At 31.1% G+C, this 18,367-nt stretch overlaps 1 protein-coding gene across 3 annotated transcripts; it reads left to right on the forward strand.

The window, feature by feature from the left end:
* Positions 1 to 840: 840 nt before the first annotated feature.
* LOC124361814 (probable cytochrome P450 6a13) lies at positions 841 to 14,112 on the forward strand. 3 transcript variants are annotated; one of them, XM_046815811.1, is made up of 5 exons: positions 841 to 1,905; positions 7,197 to 8,118; positions 9,663 to 9,884; positions 11,567 to 11,818; positions 12,853 to 14,112. In XM_046815811.1, the coding sequence occupies exons 2-5, from the start codon at positions 7,200 to 7,202 to the stop codon at positions 13,026 to 13,028; spliced, it is 1,569 nt and encodes a 522-aa protein (XP_046671767.1). In that variant the 5' UTR covers positions 841 to 1,905; positions 7,197 to 7,199; the 3' UTR covers positions 13,029 to 14,112. The 3 variants fall into 3 exon arrangements, with proteins under 3 accessions (XP_046671767.1, XP_046671768.1, XP_046671766.1); XM_046815812.1 differs by lacking the exon at positions 841 to 1,905 and adding an exon at positions 3,135 to 3,195; XM_046815810.1 differs by lacking the exon at positions 841 to 1,905 and adding an exon at positions 6,672 to 6,976.
* Positions 14,113 to 18,367: the final 4,255 nt, after the last annotated feature.

Raw genomic sequence — 18,367 nt, forward strand, 5'->3', positions numbered from 1 at the left:
TTGCGTAACCCCGAAAAGTTTAGAAATACGTCTTGAACTAATATCTGGACTATGTTCAACAGCAGCAACAATGTTTTTCTCTACAATAACATTACGATCGCAAGAGCAGTTTTACTGGAACGTTTCGCTAGGAAGTGATCCTGTTTCCTGTAACGTAAGAAATGGAGCACTAATGTTCTAAAAATTGGAATTCTGCGGTAAGAGTAACATTGGCTATATTCTTCTAACAGCGTCCTTAGAATTTCCTTTACATACACCATAAATAAACACTAAATTGGCATATTCTTCACTTGAAAATAAGTGTGGCATTACTACTCCCATAATTTTATTACTTCTTAGACAAATCAATACTTACACGGATTGAAACTCAGTTACTACAAACAGAACAAAATGCACATAGACTGTAACTCAGTTGTTAGCACCCCATTTTCTACACTTGCTACAAGTTATCTCTAAAACTACTTAACTTAAAGTTCTGGGACTTCTTTTATTCAACTTATCAGGTCAAAATTCATAATAAATTATTGAATTTGCCCCTTAATCTACCATACCAGAATTTCAGGAAGACCTCTTTTACATGGTGAGATGAGATCCATACAAAATCTTTTGCTAGCCATAACTCTCTAACGAAACATCTCCGCTACTCCAATAATTTAAAAATTGCTACAGACAAAACAATACACGGACTAAAATGCAGTTGTTAGCTCTCAAAATTAGTTGAATTTTACAACTCAAATCATATCACTGTTGAACAGCTGCTAATTTTATTGTTAGCTTATGAAATAAAAACTCCCGCAAGCCATCACTCCATATATTTAAATCAAATTAAATCAAGCCGTACAGTATGTCAGCATCTCCTGAATGCACTGCTAAAATCAATCTAATCTATGAAATCATTTTTCATTTAGGAATTGAAATTTACAATTTCTTAGTAGTAATTTAATTTTTTCAATGGGTAATTATCAAAATCATTGTTAGTCAAATGTAAAAGGAATGTTGTACTGTTATGAACAACAATTCATTTTATCAAACATCTATTCACTTTCTGTGTACTTTATATACAATGTTTTGTCCAGAATAAAATTTTCTGCAAGTTATATTTTAAAAAATTGTATCGGTTTTTTGGTGAAATAAATTTATTATTTCCCAAAGATGAAAACAAGTGTTTTTTCACTCCACTTTTTGCATTTGACACTGGTTTTCTCAAAACTGCTGAACTTACAGTTCTAGGATCAGTTTTACTCAATTTATCAGGTCAAAAACCGTAAGAAACCATTAAATTTGCCCCTTAATCTACCTTACCAGAATTTCAGGAGGACCTTGTTCTACATGAAATCTTTCGCTGACCGTAATCACTAATTAAGCATTTCCGAACCCAAGTTCATATAAACTTTCTTCACTATTATTATATGTAGAATTAAATCCCATAGTTTGTGCATATCTTCATGAATTATCCTTATAACATTCAAACACCACTCTGTATGGTACATAGAATCTAAAGTTTTCTTCATAGCCTTAAATTACATCTTATTTATTATAATTCTTTACTATTAATGAATTTCATATTTTAATCTGAGGATTATTGTAAATAATTACTTGAAATGTATTTTTTGTTACGAAGCTCCATAAACAAAACATAACCTGTAAACAAAAGCAAATAGTATATAACATATTAATTTTCCCAAAATCTGCATCCAAATAATACATATGGTGGATAGAGAATGTAAACCAGTTTTGTTTGTTCCTATAAAACTTTCTTGTCGTCTATCTCCAAGATATGAAGAGTAACCAAACAGTTTATCTTGAGGGCGATGTCTATTATCTTAACTGAAGAAAACATGTCATTCAGCTTGATAAGAATTGACAGAAGAAACACAATGAGTGAAACAGTCATTTCTGTATAAGGTGAGTAGTTTAAGTTCTATAACTCTAATAATGTGTCCACAATTTTACACAATATAGGAATATAAAAACAAATACACTTTTCTGTTACTTTTGAATTAGGTTAGGTTGAAATTAAGCAGTCAAGACAGAAATGTTTAACATTTATATACTCCTTAAATAATAAGACAGTAATTTTTGAACCTAATGATATTTAGTTCAGTACCAAATATAAATTAACAATTCTTACAGTATTAAGAGAGCATATTTACCTGCCATGTGCCTGATAATTAGTGAAATGTGCCTCTATTTTTCTTCTAAAAATCCAAATTTAAGATCTACCGTAAATTATCACAGTACACCACAGTATCTACATATATTACAGTAGTAACTCTGTATTACATGTAATTGAGTGGGAAATATGCTAAACCAATTTGCGGTAATAGTAACTGTTAAATTTTCCTGGTGTCAACTAAATGAGCAACTTTAGATTCTTTTGATATCCACATATAAAAATTGATGTAATTTATGAACTGTACAATAACAATTTCTAATAGCCTTTAAGACCCAGTTGTAGTTAAACAAAATTTATTTTTACCTCATAAGAACAATTTTAGAGTTCAAATTCTTTTACACCCTTATTTTTGGTTGTAAATTGTGTGAGACATCTCATTTTTTAGATATGATTAATACGCTGAATGAATTTTAGCTTTTCTTGAAAAGTGTATACTTTCTGAATATATAAACAATGAAGTATAAAATAATTTTAGATTTATTTTTTAAATCTTTAATAAAATTATCAAAAAATATTAATAAAATTAATGAAAATTGCCATATGTTATGGGATTTATAATGACACTAATTCATACTAAACAATACAAAACATTATGGTGCACCCATTTATAAAGGCAACTGATAGTTCTGGCTTTTTAAAATTACTAATATAAATATTAAATCATCTTAAATTAATATCTCCAAGTATTGCAATAAATTAATAAGCTTAATAAATAATATAATAGCTATGATCGATAATAAAATCGTACAGTTTAAAATAATACACTATTTTTAACAGATTAACTCAAATGTAAATGAAAAGCCACACATTTCAATAATCATGCTCAATAATCTACTAAATCTGAAAACTTGAACAAAACATTTTCTCTCCACATTCGGTTGTCATCCAGGTCCTTGTAACTGAGTTTATGTTGCAAAGTGACACTCTACCTAGAGAGCTACTGTAAGAGCAGCTGTTACAGCTTGACCTTCACCTTGTAGCAATGATAAAAGTGGTCAGATGTCAAACTTGTTCTTTTAGTGAGTACCAGCTGATTGTCGAACCTCACTTATAACATTATTATGTGATACTAATCTGCTTCACTTTCAAATGTATACAACAAGTTTTAAACTACATTTATCTTCTGTTTAAACCTAGGTGTTAATATTTGTCATAAACAAAATAATAAACATCACTAAAAGTTTCTAGGTTATCTTGTGAGAAAATGTTTTCACTGTCAGATTCAGATTCAGAAATTCGTAAAACAAATGCACAGAATGTACAATGAATAGAGTCACATCAAGAACATTATAGTTAATAAAAAATTATCTAACATCAACTTATAAAATATTAAGTAACATAAGCATTACTACCAGCATTACTATTATAATTTTAAGTGCATTTCATGTACAGTTGCTGGAACAAACATTAATTCATTCTAAGTTATGGTAATAAATAGTTGTCATATTCATATACACAGATACATACAGGGTTTGTCCGGAAAGTAATAGGACTGAGTCAATTAAAAAAAATGTATTGAGCAAATCGTTACAATTCTTTAAAAACTTTCAAGATAGGCTCCTTCTGCGTCGATGCAGCGCTGCCAGCGCGATTTCCAAGCATTGAAGGCGTCACAGAAGCCATTCTCCGGAATAGCCTTGAGAGCCGCGGTACAAGCTGCTTATATCTCCTCTGTCGTCTCAAAATGCTTGCCTTTTTAGGCGAGAAAACAAAAAAAGTCCGGGGGGGGCCACATCTGGGCTGTAGGGCGGCTGTGGAAGAGTTGGGATGCCGGCCTTGGTCAGGTCAGGTAGCTATTCACAAGAAAGACGGTGTGAGCCGCAATTTCTGGTCGCCAGTGAGCACTTTTGGGACCATCTTCGCACACACTTTGCGCATGTTCAAATGCTCCGTCACAATTTCATGAACGACAGATTTCGGTAAATGTAACATCTGGGCAATTAAATGAATACTTAGTCGACAGTCTTGAGTTCAAAACTTTGCGCACACGAGTCACATTGTCGGTGTTTGTCGAAGTCGAAGGTCTTCCAGCAAGGTCTTCATCAGCGACCTCTTCCCGGCCCTCCAAAAAGGCCTGATGCCACCGAAACACACCACTTCTTGCTAAAGCAACATCTGGTGCTTGATTATATCAAATGTCTCTGCCGCAGATTTACCGAGTTTCACACTGAATCTAATCGTGTACCTCTTCTCTAACGAACGCTGCATTTTCAGCTTGCACCACTCACAAAAACACGTCACTTGAAAATGCCTGTTCTGACTCTTCAGGTGCTCGGAGACAACTGACCAGCCGCTTGTTCGTTAGCTAGGAACACCCTCTACCGAATCCAGTCGTTGCGCGCACGCTCCGAAGTACAGTCTCGGCAAAAGAAAATCAGTCCTATTACTTTCCGGACAAACCCTGTACATACATAAATACATATACACAGACACATCATACGTTAATACATATAGACATGTTGGGCTAAACCAGTCAATTAGCCCTTTAAGAATTCTTGGAATGAATATATAGGTTTATTTAGTAGATATTCTTTAAGTTTAGTTTTGAAATTATTAGTGTTGTAGTTAGTTTTCAACTCAATCGGTAAATGATTTAGAAACTTTTTCCCCATGTATGAGGTTTTCTTTTTATAAAATTCCAAGTGATGAGAATCATTAGATATATTGAACCGTGTATTATATTGATGTTTTCTTTCTGTTAAGGCAAGATTGCAGAAATGTATAATGTAATTTATCGTTTCAAATATGTAAAGATTGTAGACAGTAAATATTTAGAGTTCTTAAAAAATATGCTTAACTGAATCTGTTTTCTTTAATTTCTTTATAATTCTAATAGCTTGCTTTTGTTTAACTAGAATTTTGTCTAAATTATGTGATGTGGGAGCTCCATAAATAGCTATACTACCGTAAGCAGTGTGAGAATTTATGAGAGCATAATAAACTGATTTTACAGATTCTACACTGCAAACCTTAGCCAATCGTCTCAGTGCATATAGACCACTGGAAAGATTTAAAACATAGTCCACATGTTCATTCCAACTTAAGTAACTATAATCAATCCTAAAAATTTTGTGCTATAGGCATTTAGCAATTGTTCTTCCTCAATTAAAATGTTTGGTTGAACCCTGTTTATAGCTTGTTTTGTGGAAAAAGAGATACAATTTTATTTGTTTGAGTTTAATAAAAGGGATTTACTTATCAAGAATTCTTTAATCATTAAGAGACCTATGAAAGCGGACATCTCAACACTTTCAACACTTTTTCCTGAGATAACCACATTTGTGTCATCAGCATATAAACAGACAGCAGAGCTTTCTCCAACCAATAAAGGCAACTGATTTATATAACAAAGAAAAAGAAGTGGACCTAATATTGATCCTTGTGGGACTCCATGCTTTACTGTTCTTAGTTTTGAATTGAATTTGTTTTTAAAACCATACCGAGCACTGTTTGAAACATGCTCTATTTCAACGTATTGCATCCTATTTTGAATGTAAGAACTAAACCACACAAGTTTCTTTCCCATAACACCCAAAATTTTAAGAGTACTCTTTAATGTGACACACTGTCAAATGCTCTGGTCAAGTCCGGAAATACTCCAACCACGTGTTCTCCCTTATCCATTGAATTGATTATTGAATCAATAAACTCAATAATACCTATTAGACATATTAAAATGGACTGATGCAAATGTAATCTTTCTATTCTATACTTGCATGAATGTACATTGAAGCACTAAATACATAGTCTAATCACTCACTGATAACAAGACATTCTAAACAACCTACTTCCATTTTGTAGAAAAATCCATATATATATATATATATATATATATATATATATATATATATATATATATATATATATATATCGTACAAGCCAACCCCTTTCTGTCTACCCTATAAGAAATAATTTATATTCAAGCCACTGATATAGAGTTCTCTTGTAAATCTTCATAGAAGATAAAAAATAGTTTTTACACACTATTATTACTTATGTTATTCAAAACATGACAAACACATTTTAAAGATAGAACTCTCAGGATTACAGGTTTAAATAAATATGCATGATTATATACTAGATAAATTATCCACATTTGAAGTGGTTCTCTTGCATTATTTAAATAAACCATTACCGGTATTTAAACTTGTTTCACTCATTAAATACTAGTCTTTGGTGAATGAAATAACTAGAATAACACTTTCCTTCAGTTAATACTGTTATGAATTCAAATGGGTTATCACATTAAACTAACCAAGGTTTAGAATTAGAAACAAGTAGATGAGCTACTTTTTAGAGAGCTGCACAAATTAATTTTAAAAATTGTACAGATAACTTACGTATTTATTTTGACTTTATATTATTGATTTTGAATTTCTGAAAGGTTGATATATTTATAAACAAAAATATAAATGGTTATTTTATGGTTATATTATTTTTTATTATTAGTTTTATGTCTATTGCAACCATAACCGGTATTATTTTCTGTTTTTATGAGGGTGAATATAAATTTAATGAATATTAAAAGTTTTTTGACAGGTATTTGCTCTTATGATCACGTGCTAGTTGCCTATTTAAAAATGTGTGGCAGGATAGAATACAAATAATTTATGGGCAGAAACTAAGGGTTAAATAGTCAGCATTCTCACTTGGCAAGTAAGAGATTCGGGTTCAAGTCCTGCTGGAGGAAGTACTTTTTTCTTTCTTTTTTCATCACTCTCTCTTATGAATATATAAAGTCAGTTATCTCTATTTCATTATGGACAGCTACACTTAATGTGGAATTTTTGTCATATCCAGGTAAACATTTTATTAATGAGTACTTTATTTCCTTACATTTGTTGTGATTTTTCCAAATGTTGTACATGTTGTAAACCTTATCTAATTTCACTCAACTTTAATTTTGTTATTGTTTTATTAGGTAATATTTCTTATAAGAGGTACTTAATAATAATTTTAAATAGTTTTCTAAGATCATTTTACTTATTTTAATTTTATTAAAACTTGACAATTTTTTCAGAAAATGGGTCTACTTATGGGAAGTCTTCTTCTAGAGCTCTTTTGTCTAGTACCTTTATTAATATATTTTTTCTATAAATATCACACAAAGAACTACAACTACTGGAAAAATTTAGGAGTTCCCTACAAGGAAGGAACTTTTCCATTTGGTTCAATAAAGGAACTTACTTTACGAAAGGCACATGCGGCGGAAGCTTACAATAAAGTTTACAAGGAATTTCAAGGTGAACGCTTTTTTGGACTGATAGAAAATGGAAAACCATCACTTGTAATAAGAGATCCTGAACTAGTAAAGCAAATCTTAGTAAAGGACTTTCAACATTTTGTGGACAGATCACCTTTAATAGTGATACCGAAGGATGGGATCAGTCGAAATTTGGCTTTGTTAAGTGGAAAAGAATGGAAGAACATGAGACATAAGCTGACCCCAACATTTACCTCTGGAAAAATGAAAATGATGTTTATCTTAATGGAAAAGTGCAGTGAACAGCTTAAAGAGTTCCTGGTTGCAAAAGTGGAAGAAAATAAACCGATAGATGCTAAAGATTTATTGGGTAGGTTCACAATGGATATTATTGCTGCTTGTGCGTTTGGTCTTGACTCGAATTCTTTGCGTGGAAATTCAGAATTTGTTGAAAAACTGGGAGGCCTAATGAAATCATCTAGACCTCCTTTCAGTGCTCAAATGATTTTGATGTTTGTGCCTGAACTACTTCTGCGCATCATCCCTGTGAAGCTGACTAAGCCTGAGGTGAGAGAGTTTCTCCTCAATGTGGTACGAGACGCAGTGGCGTACAGAGAGAAAAACAACATCACAAGGAATGATTTTCTTGACTTGCTCATCAAAATCAGAAACAATAAGAGTGTTGATGATGACATTAAATCTGCTGGTAATACTACATCAGAGAGTGAGTCAGGAGTAGGTAAGCTATTGTTATTTGTTTGGCTGGTAATGTAGAATATTTAATGTTACACATGAAAGTCTTTTACATTATTCCGTTTATTAATGTTATTATAAAATTACTAACTGTATAAACCTTTCATTCTTTGGCAGTTCTCCTCACAAAAGTTTATGGACACAAAGTGAAGGCAAACAACAGTATTGCAGCCAAGATTTTCAAAGGGGGAAGAAGTTTACTAGGATTTTTTTTATATGAAAATATTAGAAAACCCAAGCCAAAAACCATTAATTGTGTAATCAATAGTTTTTTATGTACAAGTTATTTTTTGACAAATGTTTGATTGCTATAGCAAGGTTTTGCTTTTCCAATACTTTATACTATACTCATTAATTATAAATTGGAAACCACTCATGACCCCTTTGTCTACATAAATGGCACATTGAGATAGGATAATTATTGTAACAATTGTGGAGGCAGCCCGTACCAATATGAACAAGATATTATGAACTCTATCTACAATGACTCCAAGTGTGTAAAGATTTTTCACTGATACTTATACATCACTGCATTCACTTCAACACAAAAATAATCCTCATCAAACACTACACCAGTGGCGTAACTAGGATTGGCTATGGAAGGGGGGGAGGTGTAGAATTTTATTAAAGAGTTTCCACACCGAAGAATATGAAATAAGTCAGAATAAAATCCAAATTTAAATAAAGTAGATAGGCATAATTTAAAATTTTGAATAGCTGTAATACAATTTTTTTCATTTTTTGGGCTCTTGGGGAGGGGTTGTTCTACCCCCTCATCACTACTATTACACCATGGCACCACACTGTCATTGAATTTGATCTTGTCTATGTAGAAATAGTTTCATAAAAACATTTGTCTATAGCTCAACTTGTTCTTGAGATGTCACTCCTGAGTGATAGGCTATGCTAGCCTTAACCAACAATTTCATAGAGGAATATATTTGTTCTAGAGATATAATGCGAACAAACAGACAGATAAAATATTCTGCAAGACGCAAATTCATATGTTTGTAGTAATCATAAAATACCCATACCAACTTAGTTCTATAATATATTTACATGAAGTGTTTCATTTCCTTTTCTTAAGGAAACATGCTTAAAAATATAAATTTCTGTACATCGAGAGGAGTTTTAGTTTTGAATATCAAGTCAAACTAAAAAAATAAGGTAAATCAATAGTCAATAGTTAGGTGACTAGAAAAATTAATAATTATTGTGAAATTTACATTGTGTTACTTTATTAATAATACTTAACAAAGAAAAGAATAATAACAGATTTTGCTTTCCATTACCATGAATAAATATCCAAGTTAAGAATTTGTATGTGAAGGATTTTAAAAAGTCTATATAGGCTAGCAAATTCTTCAGGCCTTCAAACTACTTATTAAGATGAATTTAAAAATAAATAATATATAACAAATAAATATATATAATCGTTTTCTGGTAATTTGACAAACGCTTTATCAACGTTTATAACAAACAATTCAAATATTTTAGTTTATTTTTAAAGTACATATATTACTTTTACAGGGCTTACTATAGAGGAGATGACAGCCCAAGCATTTGTGTTCTTCATAGCCGGGTTCGAAACAGCATCGTCAGTCATGTCGTTCTGTCTGTTTGAGCTGTCCCGCCACCAAGACATACAGGACTCTGTGTACGCAGAACTGCAGGAGGCTCTGAAGAGAAATGGAGGAAGCATCAACTATCAAATGTTGATGGAGGTTCCCTTCCTCGAACAGGTTATCAATGGTAACAAATACAATATTTATAACATAAAGTACTAAGGTAAGAAGAGTTGTTTCGATTTGAATGTTGAGTTTAGCTCCAGTTCACCTTCCTTTTATTGCAGCGTCTGGTATCTGATAATGGCTCTAACTTGACTCCTGGAATCTGGAGTCATGTTCATCAGGGTAGATCCATAGTCGGAAACTAAGAAGCTCAGAACAAACACGGTTGCTCTGCTGTGCTTAGAGATCATATCAGAAACATCATAGTGCATTTAATTGTGTTCCTGATGAGACGATGAGACTGCCACTTCACCTGATTACACTATATTATTATATTTTGTAGTCTAGGTGTCTTTGATATCAAAACTAAGTATAGGTTCGTTTTGAGTTTCTTCGTTGCCGACTTTATTGGATCTCTCCAGACGAACATGACTCCAAATTCCAGGAGTCAAGTCTGAGATAGCGTCAAATACCAGACGCTATAATAAGAGGAAGGTGAACTGGAGCTAAACTCAACATTCAAATTGAAACAATATACTGAGTATATGACTTATGACAGTAAAATAGAAACCTTTCATTACAAGACCCACTCAAGTATGGTCTAAATAACCATTTTGCCAAAATTATCATCAAAAATTTGCATTTTTATTGAAGGGAGCCACATATTCGTTTACTCCTACAATCTATGGCCTTTAGATTCACTATAAAAAGACATTTAATATTATACTTCTTCAATAAGTTTTAAAAATTAATTTTGTCTCATTGATTTTTATATCTCTCATGTTTTCACATCGAAATGTGTTTGGCTCCAGAACATAAAAATGTTTATATATGCAATCCAAATGAAAATGTTTATTGTCTGATTATGAATGTTTTCTTAATTGAGCATGTTGGCAAATCTCTATGATTCCTAGAGTTTGTATTTGTTTTATATACAAATGTATTAGGTACTTTTGTACATAATTCAGTTTGTATTTTATTATTATTCAGGTATAATTTTTGAAACCAGATGTGTTTTAAGAGTATTTATTATCTTCCACTTTGGTTGATTCATGAACAATTTTAGTTTATTTTGAAAATTCTAGCTAATGATTGTGAATTTATCAATCTACTCCAAGAAATAAGTCCAAGACACAGTCTGCACACTGTTTAAAATTTTTCTGAAATGTATGTTATCTCAATATTTATTTTCATTTAAATGAAAATATTGGTTTTAATCAATGTGAAATTTTTCCTGTGTATTTCTCAAAATAAACTTTTGAAACACTTGACATATACACATAATGTAGCTATGGTAGGAAAAGTTGATTCAATTGACATATGACACTAAAATAAAAGAAGCATTTCTCTGTTATGTGTATCTAAACATTGTAACACATTTAAGTCTGCAAACATCTGGAAATAACAGTAACAAATTTCTAATAACAGTAAGTGCAACACTCACGAAAATAGTATGATACATTTGAAGAAATGTGAATATGTTTGATTGCAGTAACAACTGATGATGTCTGTCTATTGCAATGTTGAGACACATAAGTAATATCTGTACATAAAAAAAAATTACAACAGTGTTTGGTGCGGGTGTAGAAGGGAGATTCTGATGCACCAACCACCATCAGACTTCTTTTGTGCAGGCTGCTTTATTGATCAGATCCAGCTTTACTACAGCAGATAGCATTAAGTGTATGGTTCTGACATTTGCAGAAACTTTGCGCCTGTATGGATCAGTGCCTACTTTAACTCGCTGTTGCACACAACGTTACCATATACCTGATTCCAACGTAGTCATGGAGAAAGGCCACAGAGTTATCATCCCCTCGTACTCCTTCCACCACGACCCTCAGTATTATCCAGATCCATACGAGTTCAAACCAGAAAGGTTTGCTCCAGAAAACTCAAAGGAAAGACATCCCTATGTGTTTCTACCATTTGGAGAAGGACCTCGAAACTGCATTGGTAAGTAATAGTTGTTTATGCTAAGATTGTTTATATAAGTACAGCTAATTTTGATTTCCAAGCATTTATTGTTTAATGTTTCAGAAGCATACCTTTACAAAGTTTACATTCTTGGACTAAATTTAAAATAATTATTCGTCTCATTAGTAAAAAAATAAATTAGCCTACAACATGTAAGGCAAATACATTTTTAAAATACCCAAGCTCAGACATTCTAATTTATAAACTTACCTCACAATTTATGTCAAAATTGGGTAACTTTTTCAGGCTTAACCCTGGAATTGGCAATCAACATTATAATCGATCTGACACACATGTTTTGGGAGTTCGTAAATCAATACTACCACCACTATTTATATACCATTTCAAACAGAAAGAATTGATGATTTCAATGGTGAATTTTTTTGCTGTTTTGGTAACAGTGATATCACAATTATTTCATAAAACGTGCCAGAAAGATCGTCTCCATCTAGCCGTTTTGAAAATTAGTGATATATCATGGGTAAGGTTTATTATGTTGGTTTATAACTTGTTAGAGATTTGTTTTAGACTAAATTTTTCTATATTTTTGAAACATTTAATGTAAAAATTAATTTAGGCAAGTCCCATCACTTAAAAAAATTTTTTTTAATGCAGTTATTTGTTTATGGTTGTTTCTGTATAATGTTTTTATACCATAACTATCTCCGCATTTTCCTAAAAAAAATAATATATTACACTTATATATATATATATATATATATATATATATATATATATATATATATATATATATTTATAGCAAAAATGTATTTTTTTTACAACATTTTTAAAGTTAGGGTAGAAAACATTCAAAAGTGGTCTGCCATCTGATGAATAAATGACTGCCAGTTCCAGGGCTAAATATGTTTTGTGTAACAATTGTTACTTTTATATGTGTAGCTTCAATTTAAGTAATTAACTAATTTGAACTAATAAATTTCATAAAGTTCATATTACCTACTTAAATTTTATTTGAGATTTTTATTGTATTTTCTCTTATTCTTGATTTCTAGGAATGCGATTCGGGCTGATGCAAACAAAACTTGGGTTGGCAACAGTGATTCTCAACTTCAAAGTCCATCTTGCTCCAGAACAAGAAATTCCAATCAAATTCAGCACCACTTCCACTGTCACTCAACCTGAAAACGGAGTATTGCTCAATTTCATTGCAAGAACTGAGGTTTCTTAATGTAAAAAATATTCTTGTGCAAGAATGGCATGTTCTTGTGTTTGCATGTATTGTGCAAAATATTGGTGTGATTGACAAGTCACACATTCGTAACAATTTTAGTACTTACATTTTCTCCTGTACAAAATTTCATGAGTATTTAACAGTTTAAATAATATTTATGGAGAGTTTTACCTGATTAGTACTTTTTAGGGCTTTTACATTTTATTTATAAGTACCGTAGGCTAATTACTCTTCTGAAATTTCCAAATGTTCTCTATGTGATGATTTCAACAGATAACATATAAAAGGTTTCCTGAATACTGAAATTTGTCATAATTAAATTAATATGAAACAACAAATAAACAAACAACTTATCTATACAGTATACATATAATATACAGTATACAATATCTTTATATTGGCAAAGTTATCCTAAATATCAATTATTCCAGTTTAATCAAAAATATTTTTCTGATTAAATGTTAAATATAAAATATGAGAACTCTAAATTCCACTCCAGATTGTAAAGTCCAGTTTTTTTTTTTTTTTTTTTTTTTTTTTTTATTAATACATGAGCACTTTATTCAATTCAATTAAATTACAGATGTAGTACTTGTATCAGCTGAGCTGTTAAATGATACAGCAGACAATATCTCCTTGATCCTACATTTTAATTAAAGAAAACTGTATACTTGTTATAAGGTAGTGGCTGTACACAAAATAAGAATATTTAGAATATAATAGAAAATCTTTAAGGAAGGACATGCATGATTAAAGTTTTTATAAAGTATTATTGATTATTCAAATGTCCTCAATGCTGATCACTGTACTGTATTGATACAATGACCATGACACCTAACCTCAAAATATTGATGAAGTAGATCTTCAAAAAATTGACCAAAGATTTCAAACTTTACCTTGCAGTCTGTAGTAAGAAGTTCAATAAATTTTCTAAATTCAAATAATTCTAAAACCACAATAAAGCTATAGTTAGTTAACATACTCAAAGAATTAGTTATGGATTTCTAACTTATGGATCTACCTCCTTCATTACAGTATTTGTATTGCTTGTAAAAATAAATATTTATTTATTTATAAGTAATACGTCATATATATATATATATATATATATATATATATATATATATATATATATATATATATATATATATATATATATATATATATATATATATATATATATATATATATATATATATATATATATATATATATTTGTACCATAGTATTAGATCTTTTTACAATAATATATTACTTTATTATATTTAAATCTACTGTAAAGTTAACTTAATTAACTGTAAAATTGCTGTTAAAATTACATTATTCTTCATTAACTTACTGGTAAATAATATATGCACTGTCCAATAAAATAAATAAAAGTATATACAGGGTGATTCATGAAGTTCTCCCCCCACTTCTACAGCACATTGTACTAGTAAAATTAATGAAAAAATGTTATATAAACATAGGTCCGAAAACGCTTCGTTAGCGAGTTACAGCTAGCGAAAGATTTCGCCTGAATTCCTGGGTAAAGAGTAAAATAAAGCCATACTGAACTTTTGGAAAGGTTAATTAAGTAAGAAATATCATGGATTCTTATGTATTTTTTACCTGATAAAGCTAATAAAATAGGTTTCAGAACTGTACCTGTAGTAGTTTTTGAGGGATTCAGGTTTAAATGCAAAAAATTGGGGCACGAAACAATGTTTTTTTAAGTTTGATGTACAATAACTTTGTTAAATTGGTAATAAATACATAAAATCAACAAACATTAATTGTAAAGAATTTAATTCTGAGAAAATTGATATAATCAAAGTCTAAAATAAAACAGAAATAAGTACCAAAAAAATTCTATTTTATTCAGTATAATACATTACTAGCTGTAAAGAAATACTGTACGGTATTTTAGTTTAAAATAAAACAAAAACAAAATGTTTGTTCCTTAATGATGAGATAAAATTGAGAAAACAAGATTAACTGTTAAATAAATTTGTTTGTAAATAAAAAATATCATGTTTTATTACGTTGTATTTTTTTTTTAATTAAAATTTTTCATCAAATGTTCGAAACTAAATGAAGCAAACATTTTCCCATTATTGTTTACTAATCATCGAAATGCAGTTTTTTTGTTTTATTAATTTCTAAGTTGGTAACGCATGAATAACAGCTGATCAACAATGGTATTCTGTACTGTTACGTTAGAACTGTGTATTAGTGGTGTTTTGCAAGCTACAGCAGGAGATCGGGTTCTGTGAATCGTGTTATTAAATGCAATTTTTCTGTGAGTTATAATTCGATTGTTTATTTAGCGAAAAAAATGCCTTACTTATTTACATCAGAGGAATACGCTGATATGGTTTTTATTTTGGGTTACTGTAATGGTAATGCCTAATAGGAGGATTCCAGATACCAAAACAATTTCAGGAACTTTTCGTACTCTTCGGAAACAGGATCACTACCAAGTACTAGAACCAATTATGAACGAGCTGTTCCAACTTGATGATGATATTGTTATTAATGCTGTTCATCGCAGTCCAGGTGTAAGTACACGACGTATTTCTAGGCGGATAGGAGTTTCGCAGTCAACGCAGTTTCGGAGGTCACTTAATCGAAACAAATTTTATCCGTTTCATAAACAAAAGGTTCAACATCTACAGCTAGGGGATGGTCCGCTTCGCTTGGAGTTTTGCAACTTTTTTGAATATTAATAATCAACTCTACAAGCGTATTTTTTTTTACGGATGAGGGCACAATTCACTCGGGATGGTGGTCAATAACTTGCACAATGAACACTCATGGGCAGAAGAAAATCCACATGAGGTAGTGGAACAGAACTTTCAAACACCGATTTAGCGTCAATGTCTGGTGTGGCCTTTTGCACAATCGGCTGATTGGACCTTTCATATTACCTGGACGCCTAAATGCTGAGTTCTATTTGCATTTCCTTCAAGAAGAGTTGCCGCAGCTGTTAGAGAATGTTCCTTTACATCTCAGACAAAAATTTGTACTTCCTGCATGACGGAGCACCTCCCCACTTTTCACGTGCCGTTTCTGCTTACTTAAAATCATCAATTTCCTGGACACTGGATTGGTCGCGTGGAGGGCCTCACACCCTTGGCCACCAAGATCACAAGATCTATCTCCCATTGGATTATTGCATCTGGGGATGGATGAAAGACATTGTATACAAGACAAAAGTGAATTCTCGTGATGAATTAATTGCCCGTATTATGGATTCGGCTGTGCAGATACAGGGAAGTCCTGAAAAATTAAGAAACGCAACAAAAGCAATACACAAACGTGCTGCAAAATGTATTGATAATGATTGCCTCATTTTCGAACATCTATTATAAAAAGGTGCGTACGGTTGGCCCAACCTGATTAATTTTGCTTAAAACTAGTAATGTATTATACTGAATAAAATCGATTTTTTGGTACTAATTTCTGTTTTATTTTAGACTTTGATTATATCAATTTTCTCAGAATTAAATTCTCTACAATTAATGTTTGTTGATTTTATGTATTTATTACCAATTTAACAAAGTTATTGTACATCAAACTTAAAAAAACATTGTTTCGTGCCCCAATTTTTTGCATTTAACCCTGAATCCCTCAAAAACTACTACAGGTACAGTTCTGAAACCTATTTTTATTAGCTTTATCAGGTAAAAATACATAAGAATCCATGATATTTCTTACTTAATTAACCTTTCCAAAAGTTCAGTATGGCTTTATTTTTATTCTTTACCCAGGAATTCAGGCGAAATCTTTCGCTAGCTGTAACTCGCTAACGAAGCGTTTTCGGACCTATGTTTATATAACATTTTTTCATTATTTTTACTAGTACAATGTGCTGTAGAAGTGGGTGGAGAACTTCATGAATCACCCTGTATAAACCATACAGCAATGTTATGTCTATTGTCATGTATAATTTAAGTTATATTTATTGGTTAAAAATGTCAATTTTTAACTTGTTAAACAATGTTTAAGTATAACCAGCTGTTGTATAATTGAATTGTATACAGTATAAAATTAAACAATAAAGAATTTTGTTTTTATAAGTAGCTAAGCAAGTTTATTACGATTCAATATCCTGTTCCTGTTCTGATGAAAAAGCCTCTGTTTAGAACTGAGAAGGTAATTTTCAAAACCCCACATGTCCAGGTCCTCAGAGTTTTCATTGCAGCCAAAAAACTTATATTTCATTACTAATCATAGAAATATTACATTTTAATACACCAATATACTCCAAATATTAACTATTTGCATTAAAAATAACACTTATACCTAAATTTTGAGATATAACTTCAAAAAATTCAATTTAATTGTGGATATGTGTGGTTTTGCTGCAAACTTGGTAAGATGTGGGGTTTTGCTTGGTTGGGATATGTTGAATATAATGAAAATCACATCAATGTTTACTTTTTTGTTTATAATCAAGTAAAAATCACAAATATATATACTCATATATATATATAAAGATCAAAAAATCAGATATTACTTTCCAGTTTGTCACATATAAATCACAATAAATCCATTGTTTTTATTTTTAAACGTGGATAGCACAATCACTTTCCAAACAATGACATTCTTCATCATTGTTCATTTCTTCATCTTGTTCCTTACCCTCAAGTGAATCAAAACAAACTTTCACAATTTCACTCAGCATAAATAATCACTCAGTACGAGTATATATATATATATATATTTATATATATATATTTCACAGATGTCAAAATAGGAATGTATCGAAAGTTTTAAAATATGAAATAATACATTGTTTAAATTATATTTTTCTTAGGTGGAGAACTAACCGGCCGTAAGATATATAAATTATAGTTATATTAGGACATATAACAAGATAAAGAGACTGAAAGCAACTTCAGTTGCAATTAGAATATTCCACATCAAGAGCATAGCCAGGAAAGATTTTGGGGGGTCCAGACAATTGACATTTTTCCCGTAGTGGACAGAGAGTAAGGTCCCATTTTCTTCCTTAAAAAGTTATTGAACCGTTTCTTTGTTTAGAACGATCTTTCAGCAGTACATGTCAGTACTGAATTATTTAAATAATAATAATCGTTCATTGCACTTAATACGGCTGTTCTCTTCACCTCCTGCCCCAGAGAAGTGTATCCCAGAACCACTTCAAGTGCCAAATTTGGACATTACCCCAGTGACGCTTACGCAAGCTAACCTTTGAAGACCTCTTCGCTGATGTTTTTTGTTCAATTTTCGGTCACCACACTAGAGCAGCTTATGTGATCATTGATTTTATGATGGCTTTGTATATCTAATAAATCATTTTGTTTCAGTCCCCATTTAAATTCAAAGAG

The sequence above is a fragment of the Homalodisca vitripennis genome, chromosome 5, assembly GCF_021130785.1.
Source record: "Homalodisca vitripennis isolate AUS2020 chromosome 5, UT_GWSS_2.1, whole genome shotgun sequence".
Lineage (NCBI taxonomy): Eukaryota > Metazoa > Arthropoda > Insecta > Hemiptera > Cicadellidae > Homalodisca > Homalodisca vitripennis.